The sequence below is a fragment of the Salmo salar genome, chromosome ssa11, assembly GCF_905237065.1.
Source record: "Salmo salar chromosome ssa11, Ssal_v3.1, whole genome shotgun sequence".
Taxonomy (NCBI): Eukaryota; Metazoa; Chordata; class Actinopteri; order Salmoniformes; family Salmonidae; genus Salmo; species Salmo salar.
The window spans coordinates 62,756,428-62,779,467 of record NC_059452.1 but is presented as its reverse complement, the minus strand read 5'-3'; the positions used below and the strand labels follow the sequence as shown (position 1 = coordinate 62,779,467).

Sequence of the window (23,040 nt, the reverse complement as noted above, 5' to 3'; positions counted from 1 at the left end):
TGACTCACTGAAGTAGGAGGCGAAAGACATACTGATTATCCCAGACCATGCCCAAATCCCGACACTCGAAGAAGGAGGAGTCGCCGGTATAGTGGCAAGCGTGTGGGATACCTGACGAGACTACATCGGAGAGTGGATAAATTGCCTCTACCCTGTTATATTGGTGAACGTGCAATCACTGGAGAATAAACGACTATTTACCAATATTATTATTATTATCTATATTTTCCGTAACTGTCTATTTACCACCACAAACCAATGCTGGCACTAGGACCACACTCAATGTATAGGGTCATAAGCAAACAAGAAAATGTTCATCCAGAGACAGTGCTCCTGGTTGCAGGTGAAAATGTAAATCCAGTTTTACATCATTTCTACCAGCAAATATCTCCAGTTCACCTTTACTCCGCACACAGAGACACATACAAAGCTCGCCCTCAATTTGGAAAATCTGCCCATAACTATATCCTCCTGATTCCTGTTTACAAGCAAAAACTCAAACAGGAAGTACAAGTAATGCGCTCAATACACAAGTGATCCGATGAAGTGGATGCTAAGCTACAGGTCTGTTTTTCTAGCACAGACTGGAATATGTTCCGTGATTCATCCATGGCATTCAGGAGTTAACCACATCAGTCACCGGCTTCATTAATAAGTGCATTGACGACGCCGTCCCAACAGTGACTGTATGTACATATCCCAAATAGAAGCCATGGATTACAGGCAACATCCACACTGAGCTAAATGCTAGAGCTGCCATGTTCAAGTAGCGGAAAAGCGTCCTCCGTTCGCTATTTAAGTGCATTTAAGTGCATTTAAGTGCATGTATTTTTTTCCCCTGCCCTGTTTCGAGACAGGTGGAAGATAATGGTCCATTTTAAATCAAAACAAATTTCACATATATATTATTTAGTATACACTACCTTTCAAAAGTTTGGTGGTCACTTAGAAATGTCCTTGTTTTTGAAAGATATATATATATATTTTTTTTGTCCATTAAAATAGCTTCAAATTGATCAGAAATACAGTGTAGACATTGTTAATGTTGTAAATGACTATTGTAGCTGGAAACGGCTGATTTTTTTAATGCAATATCTAACCCTAACCCTAATCTATGTAGATATTCCATAAAAAATCTGTCGTTTTCCAGCTACAATAGTCATTTACAACATTAACAATATCTACACTGTATTTCTGATCAATTCAATGTTATTTTAATGGACAAAAAATGAGCTTTTCTTTCAAAAACAAGGACATTTCTAAGTGACCCCAAACTTTTGAATGGTAATGTATGTAAAAGCAATATTAAATCATGAATAGTCTGAGGGGTGACAATATAGGCCTATATTAGCCTATCACTGATATATTATCACAGTTTGTGTGCAGTAAGGTAAGAAAGGCATGTCTGTTTTTTTGCAACTCTTTCAAATCATTGTCGCACACCTCATGTAGCTTAGCCCATAGGCCTGTAGGTTTTGATAAGTTTTATATCATAACTAAAGTGGGCAAATAACTTCTTAAAATTAAGCACATTAATCCACTTTACAAAGGTGTAGAGCCTAACTGGCATTTCAAGTTTGTGGAAGATAATTTCCACCATAAAAATGTACCTGTGGGCACGCAGGAGACCGGGGTTCAATTCCCCTACAGGGAGGAAGGAGTAGGATGTCCTTGTAAGTAAGAATGAGTTCTTAACTCACTTGCCTAGTTAAATAAATCCAATTTCTTCTAACTTCAATATGCTCTTTAAATAAATAAGACCAACACCACTTTTAACAGCACATTACTCAATACTAGTGAGACTCATGTTGCCTATGGTAGAACTACAGTATATCGAAAGATATAATGTGACTCTCCACTAATAGTTACATATAGAGGATTGGGGAATATTTCTGTAATTTATTGATATTTATTCCCATAGTAATTCGTTATGGATCCATAACTAAATAAACATCGGCATTTTGAAAGAGTATTTTTATCATTATTTTATTAATGAAAGCATAAAAATGCCATTATTAGTTACATTGTTTTAGTTTGAACCTGCAGACTGGCACTAAGAACAGAACAGCGGGAACATTTCACGAGTCAGCACCATCATTAGTGCAATGCCCCTTAAAGTGTTGCCAGTGTGGCAGGGTGGGGGTCCACCCACCCCCTCCCTCTTCCTCCCTTCCCCATGGGCTAGGTCGGTCTTCTGTGCTCGGCTCTGCAGCCCATCCCATGCCCCCTGCCCTCGTGCCTTGAACCTTGCGCTCTTTCAGTGGATACAGCTGGAAAACTGTAAGGCAATCCCATTGTGCGCCACTCGGGAGCCATAACCAATATGCCCAATATATATTGTCCTGCTAATAACAGGGTTAATAATATATCTGTGAGAATATCCAAGGGACTTTTATATAATTCTACATTAATAATAATAATAATCACTTTGTTTAAAAAATAACAATATTTTGGAGATGATTTCGTTTTCAAATAACGTAAAATGAGTGAGAAAAAGGCTATTCTTGAACATACAGTGAGATAATGTTACTAATTTGTAAATAAAGCCAGTTTGTTCATTTAGAATTATTTCTGTTTTTAGAGAGAGAAAAACAAAAACCTACAGTCATCTCATGGGTCTCCCAATCAAGCCTGCCACGGGTACAGAACCAGCAACTGTAGCAACACAGCTTGCACTGCTATGCAGTGTCTTAGACTGTTGCGCCACTCAGGCGGTATATAACATGACCGGTCGGCGTGGCCTACAGTACAACAGTGAGAGCAAAATAATCCTGACAAAATAAAATAATAAAAACCTTAGTGTAACAACAGTTTTAGTAAGTAATACTGAAGTTGTGCACAATTATCAGTTTCTATTTAGGTTTATGTTGCCCATTCATTGTCAGTTCATTGTTCAGTTCAGTTCAGTTAGAGACACAGTAGGACCCAAAAGCATAATCAGTGCTCTAACTCCCCCTTGCGCTAGTCTGGAGCAATGAAGTGGTTACGCAGGGTACCGTACTAAACCACAAATTACCTCCAAGTCCCGCAGCGTAAACTCACAACTGTATCATGTTCCAAACACACCAACACAGTCGTGAAGAGGGCACGACAATGCCCATTCCCCCTCAGGAGGCTGAAAAGATTTGGCATGGACCTTCAGATCCTCAAAAAGTTATACAGCTGCACCATTGAGAGCATCTTGACTGGCTGCATCACCGCTTGGTATAGCAACTGCAAGGCGCTACAGAGGGTGATGAGTACAGCCCAGTACATCACTTGGGCCAAACTCCCTGTCATCCAGGACCTCTATACCAGACGGTGTCAGAGGAAGGCCCTAAAAATTGCTAAAGACTCCCGAATTCATAGACTGTCATCTCTGCTACCACACGGCAAGCAGTACCGGATCACCAAGTCTGACCAAAAGGCACCTGAAAAGCTTCTAGCCCTAAGACTCCTGAAGAGTTAATCAAATGGCTGTTATTATTTCTTTTCTTTTATTTATTTTGTCTTAATTGTTTTGCGCAGACTCCTTTGCACTGGATATATGCACACTCACTAGACTCTACCCACACACTCACACACACGCACTCATGCATATTGACGCGTCACAGATAGACACACTTTACATACACTGCTGTTACTCTATTTATTATATATCCTAATTGCCTTGTCACTTTTATCCCTACCCAAATGCAAATACTGTATTACCTCAATTACCTCAACTACCTCTCACCCCTGCTGTCACGCCCTGACCATAGAGAGCCCTTGGTTCTCTATGGTATAGTAGGTCAGGGCGTGACTAGGGGGTGTTCTAGGTTTATTATTTCTATGTTGCTGTGCTTGGTATGGTTCCCAATTAGAGGCAGCTGTTTTTTGTTGTCTCTGATTGGGGATCATATTTAGGCAGCCATTTCCCCACTGTGTTTTGTGGGATCTTGTTTTGAGTTAGTGCATGTGGCACCTCTGATGTCACGGTTCGTTGATTGTTTGTTTCTTTTTGTTTGGAAGATTCGCTTAAATAAATATGTGGAACTTTAATCACGCTGCGCTTTGGTCCGTCTCTCCACACGATCGTGACACCTGCTCATTGACTCGGCACTGGTACTCCTCATTATTGTTGTATTGTGTTACCATTTCCTTGTTTTATTTAGCAATTATTTATCTTTTTAACTCTGACTGTTGAGAATGGGCTCGTAAGCATTTCACTGTAAAGTCTACACCTGTTGTATTTGGTGCATTTGAGCAATAACATTTGATTTGATTATTTTCCCGTTTTTGGTTCTGTTACCTGAACTTGATACATCAAGATGCCAAAAGCCGTAGGGTCAGACTCGGTGGGCAGTGGGTGAAAGTTCAAGTTGTTTGAGTGCTGTGGTGATGTCCCAGAAGTGCTGCTTAAAAAACAATGGCTCCCTTGGTGCAATGCCCTTCTTGCACCTGTCATGTGAAACCCCCATTAGATATCTACTTTTAACACACAATACATATGCCTACAGTATGTTTGTTGGATTTAGAAGAATACATCAATGTAACCCATCTCATGGCCATAGCACTTGGGTCAGCGAGGTACAGCCTTATCCTTCATAGAGGATGCTTTGAGATAGCCTGCTGTTCTTGCCGACTGTTTTCGGGTCAGTTGCGGGTTCAATGGGGGGCACACCAAGGCTGCCACCCCTGCGGAGTGGGAGAGAGGTGCACCTTTCCCCCGACCCTCAAAGGCTTATCCCTCAGCTGTGCTGCACCATGAGGTACAACGCAGGCCGTTCCTTTTGAAAGATTTTGAGGAATGCCTCAGGGCTCCGTGTTAATACCCCTTCTCAAAGCGTTTCACTGGAGATGAAGCGAGTCAGAGTTACCCCCCAAAAAACAGACCGCCTCCAAGGAGAGGGATATAGAGGAAGTAATAAGTGCATCACCTTCACTCTCAACTCTTCCCCTACTTCCAGAAAAGGGAGCTGGGTTTATTATCATACGTTGAGTCTCAAGGCACCACCTCACCTTCCCTTCCCTGTCTGTCATCTTCCTTGAGCTGTTACCATTGTTGAGAACGGGGTATTGTTCATTAGGCATCAAACGGAAGAAAATATATTCAAACAGGAAAACGAAAAAGGCAGTATGCTAGTTTTTTCAGTGTATGGAATGCCTATACAGTATTAATAATAATAATAATAATAATAATACATGGGACTTGAATTGCCTTTAAAAAAAACAAAGAGTATAAAACAAGAATAAGACAATACAATTAATAAAAGCTACTTAACTTTGGATAGGGCTGAGTAAGGGTGAGCTAAACAGAGGGGAATGCCAGACTGAACAGATGTGTTAACCTCTTGGGGCTAGGTGGGACGCTAGCGTGCCACCCGTGGTGCACTCCATCAACAGCAGGTGCATTTCAAGAGCGGCAAATTTGAATCCAAATAAATGTCAAAATTCAAATTTTTCAAAAATACAACTATGTTACACCATTTGAAAGATAAACATCTCCTTAATCTAACCACGTTTTACGATTTCAAAAAGGTTTTACGGCGAAAGCATAAATTTAGAGTATGTTAGGACAGTACATTTACAAGAGTTGTGTGTAATGTTTTGTCAAGTCAAAGACAGGGTCACCAAAACCATAAAACCAGCTAAAATGATACACTAACCTTTTACAATCTCCATCAGATGACACTCCTAGGACATTATGTTAGACAATGCATGCATTTTTAGTTCTATCAAGTTCATATTTATATACAAAAACAGCGTTTTACTATGGCATTGATGTTGAGGAAATCGTTTCCCTCCAATAACCGGCAGTCAAGTCAGCGTCACAAATTAAATAATTAAAATTAGAAAACATTGGTAAAATATTATATTGTCATTTAAAGAATTATAGATTTACATCTTTTGAACGCAATCAACTTGCCAGATTTAAAAATAACCTTACTGGGAAATCACACTTTGCAATAATCTGAGCACTGTGCCCAGAAAAATACGCGTTGCGATACAGACTAGACGTCATGTTGGGGAGATCTAAAATCGAAAATACTATGTAAATAATCCATTACCTTTGATTCTCTTCATCAGATGTCACTTCCAGGTATCACAGGTCCATAACGAATGTAGTTTTGTTCAAAAAAGCTCATCATTTATGTCCAAAAATCTCCGTCTCGTTAGCACATGATGTAAGCCAGCCGGACTTTCGTCATGAACGAGGGGGAAAAAATATATTTCCGTTCGTTCAAACATGTCAAACGTTGTATAGCATAAATCATTAGGGCCTTTTTAACCAGAACATGAATAATATTCAAGGTGGACGAATGCATAGCCTTTTATAACGTATTGGAACGAGGGTACCCAACATGAAGTAGCGCGCCAGGTGTCTAATGGGACATCACCGTTCCATGGCTCTTGTTCGGTCAGATCTCCCTCCAGAAGACTCAAAACACTTTGTAAAGGCTGGTGACATCTAGTGGAAGCAATAGGAAGTGCCAAAATATTCCTAAACCCCTGTGTTTTTCAATGGGATAGGTTTAAACTCAATACAACACATCAGGTATCCACTTCCTGTCAGAAAATGTCTCAGGGTTTTGCCTGCCAAATGAGTTCTGTTATACTCACAGACACCATTCAAACAGTTTTGGAAACGTTAGAGTGTTTTCTATCCATATATAATAAGTATATGCATATTCTAGTTACTGGGTAGGATTAGTAACCAGATTAAATCGGGTACATTTTTTTTATCCAGACGTGCAAATGCTGCCCCCTAGACCCAACAGGTTAATCCTATTAGCGTATGTCTTTTGTCATGAATTGTAATGGCTTAAAATACCTTAATCTCTTCAATTTGACCTTTGACCCGCCATATTTCCTTGTCCCTCTTAGCATTCTTACTTCACTGTGCCTGATACAAGGGAACTTCCCAGCATACCTGAAAGTGTGAGTATCTTCGGCCTTCACCCTACAGTTTCTGGTGTACATTCACAGCACAATCGGCACCACTGACAATATCCATTTGAGATCATTGACGATATACCAAAATACATGACTCAATCTCATCTGATTTGATATGAGAGAACTCACAGATTTACCCCCAAGGAGTTATCATTGTAGATCAAAACCAGAACAAACCACACCAATGTTACTCCACTATTCAATAACTCATTGGATTTCCCCGAATGCCCCTGGCATCCTTGGATAGTTAGTTTGCCGTTGGGGCAAATCAGCAAGCCCTCGCTAGACCTCTAAGGCTGTAAGCCCTCCCCAGCTACCCTTCTCCCCATCTCGGATGGGCCTTTTGAGAGACAGGCAGAACACGGTAAAGGGAGAGCTTATATGTTAGCTTGTCTCTCTACTTTTGTTACCCACAGCGTGATGGAGACGTGACAGAGACAAGAAGGGAGCCGTCAGTGCAGTGCCTTTGAACTTGCCTGGTTACCCATCCACATGACTCTGGCAAAACTCCACACCCACACTAATGTTTCTTCTCTACGATAAGTCTGCATATAATCACCTCCCCGATGACTTCTCAAATGCAAACACATTCAAACCGTTCTGATTGGTCCAATAAACCGATTGATTAGGCCAGAGCCTGAACACACGTGGGTGTTTCAGAAATTGTAATTGGCTTTGATACTCTGCTTGGTTAGAGACAATCCAATCACTGATGACTTGTCTTGTACAACGCCCCTCACTTTGATGACGGCAGTCTCAGGCTGAATGTATGTAGCGATAGATAGAGCAACACAATTAAATTGTGTGCCGTATGAGACGTCAGGCAACCTTTGAACCCCAGTAAGCAGGGGGAGGTGTCGGAGGAGGAGGCTGTAGTCTTCAGAAGTAATGGTTGTGGAGGATTGGAGAATGACAGATATATAGGCTCACACATACACACACCCCTGCCTTCTACCTCAGCTTATTTCACTTAAACCTCTGGTGGAATGCCTACATATTCGTTTCCAGCATCCCCAGATATAAAGAGCATAAATGTATGTTTTCTACACTATTGTATTTAATTGTATTACACTCTGATGATCGCAATGAAAGGTTTGTGTCTTCCTGTTACACTCTTCACCTGTTATACTTATGTTATACCAATAAAAGCTATTTAATTGATGTTGATGCCTTGTACTATTCATGCACAGTCATTGGTCCTCCCTTGCCTTCACGACTAACCTCTACCTTGTTTTGTTTTTGTTGTTTTTTTGCCTTTTTTTTGCAGAGAAACCTAACAGAATATTTTGTAGCTGTAGATGTCAATAACATGCTCCATCTGTACGCTAGTATGCTTTATGAGCGTCGAATCCTCATCTGCTGTAGCAAACTAAGCACTGTAAGTACTGTAGACTCTTCATTCCCCCCACCTCTTCCTCCTTTTTCACGCCTCATCTCTATCTCTCCATGCATATCCACTTATTAATGAAAGTGTCCTTTTTTTACAGGATTGGCTTGGTACTGTTGCATAAGTGGTTGCACACCCAACTGTAATTATTTTTATCCAGCAGAAATGTTTTAAGATATTGTTGATGTGTGTGTGGGGAACCTGGGTGTGTTCCCCTGCAACTGCAGAATCTTTTTACACCCTTTACATTTTCTGTTCCTTTTTTCTTTCTAACCTCCACCGGTAACCCTCTTCACACCTTTTTCTAGAGAGGACAGTGTAAAGAACTTGTTATCTGCTAAAAATATCTCCTTACACATACATTGAAGGAGCCCTCTTTTGTTGTACTGTACTGTACTATACGAAGCAAAGTCTTCCATTATGGTTCTAGTAACGGTCCTAACATGGAGTCCTGAGGCATTCCTAAGTCTTCCATTATGGTTCTAGTAACGGTCCTAACATGGAGTCCTGAGGCATTCCTAAGTCTTCCATTATGGTTCTAGTAACGGTCCTAACATGGAGTCCTGAGGCATTCCTAAGTCTTCCATTATGTGATATCCACGCTACACAATTAAGCCCCTCCCACCCTCTCGGCGCCTTTAAAGTTACTAATGTCTGATTACCGAGGCCCAGTCTAAGTGCTGTATTTTACACATACTGTAGTTTGGATACTCAATAGAGCTCACAATCCCAATGGAAAAATTATATTCTTTAGATACTACACCTGAACATGTAGTAGCAAAGATGACAACATGTTAGAATGTGTGGTATAAAACTAACTTTGCCTTCCATCAAAATGTGGCCATGTTCTTTGAAGAATATGGAGAGAACACACTTTTCCTTTTCCATATCAGTGGTTATTGAGGAATAGAAATAAGGGACATACCTATGTAGTGCACTACCTTTGACCAGAGCCATGGGAGAAAAGCAGAAGGTTCCTCTAATGTTTCACCAAAACAGAGAAACCACATGTCTTCCACCTCCTTTATAAAAAGATATATGATTAATCTAAGTGAAAAATCTTTACCTGACATGGCTGTGGAAGAGCATTCCTCAAGGTCCCTTTCTCCCTACCCCCCATTCCCTATGACGAGTTGTCATAACGTTTCCCTTCCCCCGTCTTACATCAGAGCAACATTTTCAGAATCTCAACCAAGCTGGCCAGTTTGATTGTTTATGGGGGGTGAGAGAAAGGAGCATGTTTTATGATCACTCTCATGCCTTTTTGACAGCTCTGAATATAGAAAACCACCCATGTCACATGTCTGAGACAAATGCTGTTATTCTGGGGAAAGGCTGTTCTGTTGTTTGTCGGGCAGCGCAACGTCACTATTATTGACACATCTGCCAGCGTTTGACGGCGCCATCTGAATATGATCAGTCCTGTAGGCTGGCTGGCTGGCGCTACATTCCTCCTACCTTACACACAAAAGGCAGTGGGATTTGTCACGCTCGTATTAAGCATCAGTGATAGGAACTGTCAAGGGGAAAAGGAGTAGGGAATTGATCTTTTTTTTCTCTTCTTACTGTAAATGAAGTTGCTGGTCTAATTTCCGGTGGTGTAATTTTTTTCATTTCTGGGGTAGCTTTGATGCCATGAGTAATGGCCAATTTCCTCTTGGACTTCAACCCGTGTGTGCATGCGTGCTCGTGACTGACTGTCGGCTTTGGTTTCCTGGATAGACGGTTACAGTCATTTTGGGTGGACAAGAAGTTAATTAATAGAGTTTAATTAAATAGTACCTGCAAAACACCCGTCTCAATGTCTACAGTGAAGAGGCGACTCTGGTATGCTGGCCTTCTAGGCAGAGTTGCAAAGAAAAAGCCATATCTCAGACTGGCCAATAAAAAGAAAAGATTAAGATGGGCAAAAGAACACAGACACTGGAGAGAGGAACTCTGCCTAAAAGGCCAGCATCCCGGAGTCGCCTCTTCACTGTTGACGTTGAGACTGGTGTTTTGCTGGTACTATTTAATGAAATTGACAGTTGAGGACTTGTGAGGTGTCTGTTTCTCAAACTAGACACGCTAATGTACTTGTCCTCTTGCTCAGTTGTGCACCGGGGCCTCCCACTCCTCTTTCTATTCTGGTTAGAGACAGTTTGCTCTCTCCTGTGAAGGGAGAAGTACGCAGCGTTGTACTAGATCTTCAGTTTCTTGGAAATTTCTCGCATGGAATAGCCTTCATTTCTCAGAACAAGAATAGACTGACGAGTTTCAGAAGAAAGGTCTTTGTTTCTGGCCATTTTGAGCCTGTAATCGAACCCACAAATGCTGACGCTCCAGATACTCAACTAGTCTAAAGAAGCCCAGTTTTATTGCTTCTTTAATCAGGACAACAGTTTGTCTGTGCTAACATAAATGCAAAAGGGTTTTCTAATGATCAATTAGCCTTTTAAAATGATAACCTTGGATTAGCTAACACAACGTGCCATTGGAACACAGGAGTGATGGTTGCTGATAATGGGCCTCTGTACGCCTATGTAGATATTCCATAAAAAATCTGCTGTTTCCAGCTACAATAGTAATTTACAACATTAACAATGTCTACACTATATTTCTGATCAATTTGATGTTATTTTAATGGACAAAATATGTGCTTTCTTTCAAAAACAAGGACATTTCTAAGTGACCTCAAACTTTTGAACGGAAGTGTACATTATATTGACAGTCACTATTTCTTGCATTTTCTTATCGGAGAAAAAATATATTATAACCCCGGGTGCAAGATGCTCTATACCTCTCAACTTGATACATATGAGAATATCGTTAACATTTCAGGAATATGGCTATAGCCATACTTTTGAACGGTAGTGTATGTTTCAAAATTAAACTGTAAAAAAATAGTTATATGCCTTATGTTCTGTGGTGTTGTGGGTGATTGTCCTGTTTTGTACTCTCTCCCTCACAGTTAACTGCGTGTGTTCATGGGTCGGCGGCCATGATGTACCCCATGTATTGGCAACACGTTTACATTCCCGTCCTGCCTCAGCACCTTATAGACTACTGCTGGTGAGTAACCACAATGGTCCTCTGTAGCTCAGTTGATAGAGCATGACACTTGCAACACCAGGATATTGGGTTTGAATCCTGGGACCACCCATTCATAATAAATGTATGGACGCATGACTGCTAAATGGGCATACACTACATGAGCAAAAGTATGTGGATACCTGCTCGTCGAACATCTCATTTCAAAATCATTGGCATTGATGTGGAGCTGGTTCCGCCTTTGTTGCTATAACAGCCTCCACTCTTCTGGGAAGGCTTTCCACTAGATGTTTAAACATTTCTGCAGGGACTTGCTTCCATTCAGCCACAAGAACATTAGTGAGGTCGGGCGATTAGGCATGGCTCGCAGTCTGCATTCATCCCAAATATGTTCAATTGGGTTGAGGTCAGGACTCTGTGCAGGCCAGTCAAGTTCTTCCACACCGATCTCGACAAACCATTTCTGTATGGACTTTGCTATGTGCACGGGGACATTATCATTCTGACACAGGAAAGGGCATTCCCAAAACTGTTGCCACAAAGTTGGAAGTGTCATAAGCTTCGTCTTCTGATGAGGAGAAATCAATATCGGACCAATACGCAGCATGGTAAGTGTCCATACTTATTTTTTTTTTAAACCGTGAACACTAAAGAAAATGAATGACAGTCTTGTAAGGTACTAACTATACAAAGAAACAACCACCCACAAACACAAGAGAAAATAAACCCATATAAATATGGCCTCCAATTAGAAGCAACGACAACCAGCTGCTTCTAATTGGAGGTCGTTCCCAAAACTAACATAGAAATAGAACAACTAGAAATACGAACATAGAACGATAACCAAAAACCCCGAAACATATAAAACAAACACCCCCTGCCACGCCCTGACCAAACTACAATAACAAATAACCCCCTTTACTGGTCAGCACGTGACAGGAAGCACAGAATCATCTTGAATGCTGTAGCGTTTTTACTTATCTATTTTTTACTCATCTATTTTTTTTTACTTAACACTTGTTTTTCTTAACTGCATTGTTGGTTAAGGGCTTGTAAGTAAGCATTTCACTGTAAGGTCTACACCTGTTGTATTCCTATACCTTCCGGAGACACCTGAAACCCCACCTCTTTAAGGAATACCTGGGATAGGATAAAGAAATCCTTCTAACCCCCCCTTAAAAGATTTAGATGCACTATTGTAAAGTGGTTGTTCCACTGGATATTATAAGGTGAATGCACCAATTTGTAAGTCGCTCTGGATAAGAGCGTCTGCTAAATGACTTAAATGTAAATGTAAATGTATTCAGCACGTGACAAATAACATTTGATTTGGTGAAGCGTGATTCATCACTCTAGAGAACGCTTTTCCACTGCTCCAGAGTCCAATAGCGGTGAGCTTTACAACAATCCAGCCGATGCTTGGTATTTTGCGCATGGTGATCTTAGGCTTGCGTGCTGCTGCAAATTCACCTTTCAGCAGGACAATAACCCTTAAACTCAAAGCCAAATCTATACTGTAGTTGCTTACCAAGATGACATTGAATGTTCCTGAGTTGCTTAATTACAGTTTTAACTTAAATCGGCTTGAACACAACTATGGCAAAACTTGAAATTGGCTGTATATCAATGATGTATATCAACTTGACAGAGCTTGAATTTTTTTTAAAGAATAATGGGCAAATATTGTACAATCCAGGTGTGCGCAAAACTCTTAGACTTACTCAAAAAGACTCACAGTTGTAATCACTACCAAAGGTGATTCTAACATTGACTCAAGGGGTTTAATACTTGTAATCAAGACATATTAGTGTTCTTTGTTTTGACAAATGTAAAAAAATATATATTCCTCTTTGACCTTACAGAATATTTTGTGTAGATCGTTGACAAGAAATTACATTTAAATCATTTTCCCCCCACTTTGTAACACAACAAAATGTGGAAAAAGTCTAGTGTTGAAAACTTTCAGTGGTAGCAAAAATCTGACATTGATTGATTTACCAAGACGAGTCCCCCCCATGCTTGTCTGAAAGCAGCGCGATTGCGCTGTCCCAATCAAAACGGTGCTGGAATTATCATCTAGTTGACCACACACGGCTATTGCTTTAAATGTAGTATAACGGTTGGATATGACATTGTGAGTTTCAGTATAAGCAACAATTTGATACATGCCTTCAATTGCATTAGCCTACTTTATTACAATATTTTCATCATTCAGTTGATCATAACTACGTTTTTCTTCTCGCCTCGCTTTTCTATGACAATGGCTGTTTCCTCGTCTCCTCACTCCTCCACCTTCTCATCACCAGTTTAAATCAATTTACTGTTTTTTAGAAGTCTGGGGGGGATTTCGGGTTTGGGCTCATTGCATTTCGGTAATGTCGGACTGGGCCTGGCCTTTGGCTAAGACCAGCCTCAAATTTTCACACCTGATGAGAACTCTACCTTGCATCCAATGCTCTTGCCTATAAATTTGATTTAGCTCTGTCCATTAATTTGAGAGTGTTTACATTTCTCCTGCCCCATACCATAACTGTTTATCAAGACAGTGGCGGGGTAATGCTTTGTTGTTGTTTGAACTGCAGATTGCTCCCTTTAAAGTTGTATTTGACACAGTAGAATAAAATACATATGTGGATTCATAAAGCATCTGAAATAGGGGTGGATAGTACAATATGACCCTGTTTCAATTATTTTGAGTATATCACAATAGTTTGACAGTGTCGCGTATTAAAAAAAATGTTGCAGTGTATCTGGTTCCTTATTCTGGTTCAAAGGCTAAAGGTTTGTGTGTGTGCATGCGCGAGGGAGTGTGTGCACATGTGTGCTTGTGCGTGTATTTGTCCATGCGTGTGTATGTATAATGTTGAACCCTAGTAGTTGGACCTATCTCAGTCAACAGGAATAATCTCACCCACCCCTCTACCCATGGTGTAGTTAACTGAAGGTGTGGAACACAGCTCTGTTTCAGATGGGTCACATAATGTAGAAGCTCCAGAAGTTTTCATTGTTTCAGTGTAGAAACATGCTGGCTTCATTTCCTTAGCAGCAGGCTTCTTTACTAGCACCAACACACCTTTTAACCTTTTCACACGTACCAACAAACAAGTCTGATCATTCTACAGTGTTCCCTGCAGCCAAACCGGTGTGATTAGAACGCTTATTTAGAACGTTCAGTTTCGATTGACGCAAAAGTCAGCATTTGAGCTAGCCACACTGTTTTTTTCACAAATGTTTAGCACTGTAGTGGCTTCCTTTCCTCTTTACCATAGCCACTGCCCAAGCCTGAAGCGGGGTTGTTTGGTACGCATACAGCCCACACTCAAGGTTTCCAAAAAGCCAAACATTCAATGTGATCCAGGGATATGGGGCAACAAAAATGTTTATTCTTCTTATATCTAACAGGAAAATGAATATCCAATCAACTTAAAACATAGGTTACTTGATATGGAAAATACACAATATGACCTGTCTGTATGTCTGTATGGTCAAAAAACTATACCGCTCCCGCGTCTAACAAGGACTCCTCCCCCCAAAGGCCCAACTTCCTGCTTTTATCCTAACACACTTACTGCAGTACAATGAATGGGCAAGAGGGGGGGGACAAAACTAAGTTACACTAACAACAAATGAATACATCTCAATCAGGTAAATATAAATCATAAAAGTACGTACCTAATATTTCATCATATACATTCATATTTACACAAATATACATGGAGCTCTGTATGTTCTGTCTTTTATACAAATATGTCCAAATAGGCTCTAACATACCGGCCCCTAATTGTTGACTGCACTGAATGGACAACAATTACTTAATATTCAAACGTAGAGCCAATACACAAAACATTCTATACCAGAGCACTATTACAGTTCATAGCTATATACAAATATACAAGGTGCCATATAGGAAAAGAGTCCGTAGATCTCAGTCTGAGTTGAAGTGTTCAGGTGTTCAACTTCCAAAAATGTCAAGAGTATGACGTCCAAAAAATTTATGACTACGACATCAAAGAATGTAAGAGTACAACATCAACGAATCAGAGGTGCACGTGATTCAAAGATGGAGCACTGTGTATGTGTGTGTGTCTCACTCCGCCGCCTCCAGGAGCAGACAGAGTTTATTGATAGGTCTCTGTAAGATATTGGTCTTAGTCTTAACCAAGATGCTCCAGACAAGACCTTTGGCCCCTGGCAAAGCCTCCACCACACGCCCCATTAGCCAAGAGTTCCTAGGGGCGGTGTCGTCGACGATGACCACAAGGTCACCAGGACTGAAGTTTCTCTTAGTTTTGTTCCACTTGTTCCGCTCCTGCATAAGTGGAAGATACTCCCTGATCCATGTCTTCCAGAAGAGGTCAGTAATATATTGTACTTGCTTCCATCTCCTTCGTGAGTATAGGTCGCTTCTCTGGAATAGTCCTGGTGGCAGGACTGGCTTTGCTTTCAGATGAAGCAGATGGTTCGGAGTCAGGGGTTCTAGATCATTAGGGTCATTTGTTACAGTTGTGATTGGTCTGTCGTTCATGATTGCCTCAACTTCACACAAGACTGTCTGCAAAGCCTCATCATCCAGTACTTGCTCTTTAAGGACTGAATAGAGGATTGTCATGACGTTGGCCTCGGAGTACAGGGAGGACAGTTGACCCCCTCCCCCCTTTGCACCATCCCCCAACCTACCTTCCCCCACCCAGGCCCTATGTGAAAGGGTTATAAAAACTCTAAGAGGAGAATCTCTTGCCACATGGCCCATAGAGAGACACAGGAAATTCTTCCAACTCACAGAATTGGGGAGCCAAGCGACATTTGTGTTCTGGAGAAGGTATGGAAGATTGGTGAAGAATCCAGCTACGAACTGGTCCGCTAGGCTAGGCGGGACGAATTCGTCCCACCTACGTAACAGCCACTGCTATCCTGTGGCGCGATTTTCAAAACCTTAAAAATCCTATTACTTCAATTTCTCAAACATATGACTATTTTACAGCCATTTAAAGACAAGACTCTCGTTAATCTAACCACACTGTCCGATTTCAAAAAGGCTTTACAACGAAAGCAAAACATTAGATTATGTCAGCAGAGTACCAAGCCAGAAATAATCAGACACCCATTTTTCAAGCCAGCATATAATGTCACCAAAACCCAGAAGACAGCTAAATGCAGCACTCACCTTTGATGATCTTCATCAGTTGACAACCCTAGGACATTATGTTATACAATACATGCATGTTTTGTTCAATCAAGTTCATATTTATATCAAAAAACAGCTTTTTACATTAGCATGTGACGTTCAGAACTAGCATACCCCCGCAAACTTCCGGGGAATTCGCTAACATTTTACTAAATTACTCACGATAAACGTTCACAAAAAGCATAACAATTATTTTAAGAATTATAGATACAGACCTCCTCTATGCACTCGATATGTCCGATTTTAAAATAGCTTTTGGTGAAAGCACATTTTGCAATATTCTAAGTACATAGCCCAGGCATCACGGGCTCGCTATTTAGACACCCGGCAAGTTTAGCACTCACCATAATCATATTTACTATTATAAAAGTTTCATTACCTTTTGTTGTCTTCGTCAGAATACACACCCAGGACTGCTACTTCAATAACAAATGTTGGTTTGGTCCAAAATAATCCATCGTTATATCCGAATAGCGGCGTTTTGTTCGTGCGTTCCAGACACTATCCGAAATAGTAAAGAAGTGTCACGCGCATGGCGCAATTCGTGACAATAAAATTCTAAGTATTCCATTACCGTACTTCGAAGCATGTCAACCGCTGTTTAAAATCAATTTTTACGACATTTTTCTCGTAGAAAAGCGATAATATTCCGACAGGGAATCTCCTTTTCGGCAAACAGAGAAAAAAATCCCAAAGGCGGGGGCGGTCGGGGTCATGCGCATAAGCCAGTGTCCCTTGATCGGCCACTTGAGAAAGGCGATAATGTGTTTCAGCCTGGGGCTGGAATGACGACATTCTGTTTTTTCCCGGGCTCTGAGCGCCTATGGACGACGTGGGAAGTGTCACGTTAGAGCAGAGATCCTTAGTAAATGATAGAGATGGAAAAGAAGTTCAACAAATGGTCAGACAGGCCACTTCCTGTAAAGGAATCTCTCAGGTTTTGACCTGCCATTTGAGTTCTGTTATACTCACAGACACCATTCAAACAGTTTTAGAAAATTTAGGGTGTTTTCTATCCATATGTAATAAGTATATGCATATTCTAGTTACTGGGTAGGAGTGGTAACCAGATTAAATCGGGTATGTTTTTTATCCAGCCGTGTCAATGCTGCCCCCTAGCCCTAACAGGTTAACTCAGTCATCGGCACGCCCCCAGGGACACAGACAGGACCAGGCGTCATGTGACAAGCTGTTCTATGTCACTATAAAACTATACCCTGATTTACATTTCTTCAGACCAGGCCTCCACTCAATTGATGAGTTGGCCAATAGGTTTGACCATCCAACCCATCTACTGAAAGTGAACCATACCACGTGGTTAACTTTTAGACTATTGATACCGACAGAATAAGAACAAGTCTTTGATATTAATTATTAGTCTGCAGCTAAGTAAATTATATCATTGAACGCGAAGACCAACGAAACATCCATTCTATGACGACATTAACCTCTATGGGCTAGGTGGGACGCTAGCGTGCCACCCGTGGTGCACTCCATCAACAGCAGGTGCATTTCAAGAGCGGCAAATTTGAATCCAAATAAATGTCAAAATTCAAATTTTTCAAACATACAACTATTTTACACCCTTTGAAAGATAAACATCTCCTTAATCTAACCACGTTTTACGATTTCAAAAAGGTTTTACGGCGAAAGCATAAATTTAGAGTATGTTAGGACAGTACATTTACAAGAGTTGTGTGTAATGTTTTGTCAATTCAAAGACAGGGTCACCAAAACCATAAAACCAGCTAAAATGATGCACTAACCTTTTACAATCTCCATCAGATGACACTCCTAGGACATTATGTTAGACAATGCATGCATTTTTAGTTCTATCAAGTTCATATTTATATCCAAAAACAGCGTTTTACTATGGCATTGATGTTGAGGAAATCGTTTCCCTCCAATAACCGGCAGTCAAGTCAGCGTCACAAATTAAATAATTAAAATTAGAAAACATTGGTAAAATATTATATTGTCATTTAAAGAATTATAGATTTACATCTCTTGAACGCAATCAACTTGCCAGATTTAAAAATAACCTTACTGGGAAATCACACTTTGCAATAATCTGAGCACTGCGCCCAGAAAAATACGCGTTGCGATACAGACTAGACGTCATGTTGGGGAGATCTAAAATCGAAAATACTATGCAAATAATCCATTACCTTTGATTCTCTTCATCAGATGTCACTTCCAGGTATCACAGGTCCATAACGAATGTAGTTTTGTTCAAAAAAGCTCATCATTTATGTCCAAAAATCTCCGTCTTGTTAGCACATGATCTAAGCCAGCCGGACTTCTCGTCATGAACGAGGGGAAAAAATATATTTACGTTCGTTCAAACATGTCAAACGTTGTATAGCATAAATCATTAGGGCCTTTTTAACCAGAACATGAATAATATTCAAGGTGGACGAATACATACTCTTTTATAACGTATTGGAACGAGGGTACCCAACATGAACTCGCGCGCCAGGTGTCTAATGGGACATCATCGTTCCATGGCTCTTGTTCGGTCAGATCTCCCTCCAGAAGACTCAAAACACTTTGTAAAGGCTGGTGACATCTAGTGGAAGCAATAGGAAGTGCCAAAATATTCCTCAGCCCCTGTGTTTTTCAATGGGATAGGTTTAAAGGTAATACAACACATCAGGTATCCACTTCCTGTCAGAAAATGTCTCAGGGTTTTGCCTGCCAAATGAGTTCTGTTATACTCACAGACACCATTCAAACAGTTTTAGAAAATTTAGGGTGTTTTCTATCCATATGTAATAAGTATATGCATATTCTAGTTACTGGGTAGGAGTGGTAACCAGATTAAATCGGGTATGTTTTTTATCCAGCCGTGTCAATACTGCCCCCTAGCCCTAACAGGTTAATGAATGTCGCTTTGAAAGATCCATTCTAACCGAGAGAGAGAGAGAGAGAGAACGCGGACAAAACTCTCCAACCGAACGACGCTCCAACAAGGATCCCGACGACACACTGAGCGTAAATATATATTGATTGCAATTGTTCCTGAATGAGTGAGCGTTCAATTGTCAATTGCTAATATTAATGAACTCTGTGTACCTTCTCAGCTGCCCTTTATGACCCATTGTTCAACAAGACACCAGCCATGCCTGTTTTAGCCCACTAGGGCACATTACTCTACCAATTCTTTGTGATGATAATTACTGTTTGTATACTTTCTGTGAATTAGTTAGTTTAGTAAATAAATGATTTTAAGACAATTGATGTATGGATGACTCTTAGTAAAGACTGGGTTCGTGCAGATACAACAATTTACGACGTTTGGAATGAGACTGGACGCGAGGTAAAATACACCATTTAAACCAGAAGATAATCGGCCTATACTATAATAGAATATAATATATAATGTTATAATATAGGAAAGTAATATTAGGAAAATTATAACTTTGTAATCTGAATATTTACCAAGGTGCCCCGATCTCCTAGTTAATTACAATTAAACGATTAATCAGTTTAATCGCGTGATAATAATTACAGGGAGTTAATTGATAAACATGTCTTCAGTTTAATGGTACCCCAAAGACACGACAGGATCTTTTTCACCAGTCGGATCAACCTCTCCCATACCCCCCCATGGTGGGCCCCAGAGGGAGGATGAATGACCATGTCACTCCTTCCTTCAGTAATTCAATTTGAATCTTGTTGTGATCCAGCTCTTTCAGAGCTTCTCCTAGCTCTCTGTGTGTTCCAACAAAGTTGGTGCCATTGTCTGTTCTGATACTTGTGACTGGGCCCCTTCGACAGATGAACCTGCGCAGGGCATTGATGCAGGAATCAGTATCCAGATAACTAGCAACTTCTAGATGGACAGCTCGACTCACAAGGCAAGTAAAGATCACACCATACCGCTTCACATGAACGCGGCCTCGCTTCACCTCTATGGGGCCGAAGTAATCTATGCCCACATGGGTGAAAGGCGGCAAATCAGGTGACACCCGATCCTGTGGAAGGTCGGCCATCTTCTGTTCTCCACCTCTAGCTTGCATCCGCCTGCAGAAGACACAGCTCTTAAGGATCTTCCTTGCTAAGGAGTTGGCACAGGGTATCCAATATCGCTGGCGAAGTCTAGAAAGCATGTGACCTCTCCCAGAGTGGCCAACCTGCTCATGGATGTGGAGTAAGATCAGTCTGGAGATGTAGGAGTCTTTGGGTAGGATCATAGGATTCTTTACTTCCGTAGGCATAGCAGCTTTGCTTAACCTTCCTCCCACTCTCAGAATGCCATTGTCAACAATTGGATCAAGCTTACAGATTGAGCCATTTCTCTTGGCACATTGTTTTCCTTTCACAACTAGTGCAATTTCTTGTTTAAAGTGCTGTCGTTGCTCAAATCGAATGATGGCCTTTTCTGCTTCATCTAGGTCATCCACAGACAGACTTTCTTTTCCAAATGTCAGTTTGAACTTGTCAATTTGTTCCTTCAGTGAGTTTGTCAGACTCTGATCTGAACCTGGATCAGTTTGTGTGAGAACTTTCCTTTTCTGGCTTAACTGTAGAAGAAGTCTCTTCAGTTTCAGCATCCAGGCAACTGCTTTCTTCAAGCTGTTCCATGTTGACTAGTACTCGATCAGTTTGCTGGTTGGACTCTTTTCTTCCACACATGTACTGTTTACGATGACGTCTTTTCTCACCTCTGGATCATCTGAAGGGATGGAGCCAAGCTCCTCGGGGACTTTTGGCCATTGTGTTTCTGTTTTCTCCAGGAATTCTGGTCCTTTGCGCCATCTCTTTGAGTTCAGGAAAATTTCAACATGTAATCCTCTTGAAGCATCATCGGCTGGGTTGTGTTTGGAGTTCAAATACCTCCACTGTTTTGCTTTCGATAGGTCACGGATCACAGCAACCCTATTAGCCACAAAGGTATGGAATCTCTTGGTATCGTTGCGGATGTATTTTAGCACAGACTGGCTGTCTGTCCAGAAAGTTGACTCCTCAAGTTCAATCTGGAGCTCCAACCTTAACATCCTGTCCACTCTCACTGCCAATGTTGCTGCTGCAAGTTCCAGTCTGGGGATCGTCATCTGCTTGAGTGGAGTGACCCTTGATTTCCCCAGTATGAATGCAATGTGGACCTTTCCCATACCGTTTGTGAACCTAAGGTAGCTTGCCGTGCCATAACCTTGCTCACTTGCGTCACCGAAGTGATGCAGCTGTGCGGTCTTGACTTGACCAAAGTTCTCAGGCATCATACACCTGTCTATCTGGAATCTGGAAAGCTGGTCTAGCTCTGAGAGCCATCTCTTCCATGAAATAGAGTGTTCTTCGGGGATGACTTCGTCGCATCCACACTTTAGCTTGCAGAGCACTTGAAGAATTTGCTTTGCCTTTAATACGAATGGGGCGAGGAAACCTAATGGATCATAAACAGAGCTGACAGTGGAGAGAATATCTCTTCTTGTAAGGGGTCTGTTCTTGACAATGACTCGGAAGGTAAACGCATCTCTTTCAATGTTCCATCGGCTTCCAAGTGCTCTTTCAACAGGCAGCTTTTCTCTGTCCAGGTCCAGTTCTTTTATCTGCTTGGCTTTGTGTTCATCAGGGATAGAAGCCAGCACAGCACGGCTGTTGCCGACCCACTTGGTCAATTTGAACCCACCCTGAGAGCACACATCCGAGGTTTTTTGTGAGAGCTATGGCTTGTTCTTCTGTGGCCACTGACTTGAGGCAGTCATCAACGTAGAAGTTGGACTTGACTGTTTGAATCACCTCTTCATCATACCTCTCACAGTTGTCTTCTGCAGTCTTTCGTAGTGCAAAATTTGCACAACTTGGAAAGGATATAGCACCGAAAAGATGTACTGTCATTCTGTACTCCTCCAATCTTTTGTTAGTGTCACCATCCGGCCACCATAGGAATCGCAGGAAGTCTAAGTCATCTTCATGGACACGTACTTGATGGAACATTCCTTCGATGTCTGCCATCATGGCAATGTGCTCTTGCCGAAATCTTAGTAAGACTCCTATAAGCGTGTTTGCCAGATCAGGGCCTTGAAGGAGTTCACTGTTAACCTCTATGGGCTAGGTGGGACGCTAGCGTGCCACCCGTGGTGCACTCCATCAACAGCAGGTGCATTTCAAGAGCGGCAAATTTGAATCCAAATAAATGTCAAAATTCAAATTTTTCAAAAATACAACTATTTTACACCATTTGAAAGATAAACATCTCCTTAATCTAACCACGTTTTACGATTTCAAAAAGGTTTTACGGCGAAAGCATAAATTTAGAGTATGTTAGGACAGTACATTTACAAGAGTTGTGTGTAATGTTTTGTCAAGTCAAAGACAGGGTCACCAAAACCATAAAACCAGCTAAAATGATGCACTAACCTTTTACAATCTCCATCAGATGACACTCCTAGGACATTATGTTAGACAATGCATGCATTTTTAGTTCTATCAAGTTCATATTTATATCCAAAAACAGCGTTTTACTATGGCATTGATGTTGAGGAAATCGTTTCCCCTCCAATAACCGGCAGTCAAGTCA

At 41.1% G+C, this 23,040-nt stretch overlaps 1 protein-coding gene across 4 annotated transcripts in view; it reads left to right on the top strand.

Moving 5' to 3' along the window:
* The window catches only part of LOC106562885 (DENN domain-containing protein 1A), a 280,022-nt gene that overhangs the window by 163,349 nt on the left and 93,633 nt on the right, over positions 1–23,040 (top strand). For all 4 annotated transcript variants that reach the window (XM_014127956.2, XM_045689822.1, XM_045689820.1 and 1 more), the window contains exons 8-10: positions 6,847–6,900; positions 8,183–8,293; positions 11,253–11,353. In XM_014127956.2, coding sequence (XP_013983431.2) covers positions 6,847–6,900; positions 8,183–8,293; positions 11,253–11,353 — 266 coding nt within the window. The remainder of the gene's footprint in view (positions 1–6,846; positions 6,901–8,182; positions 8,294–11,252; positions 11,354–23,040) is intronic.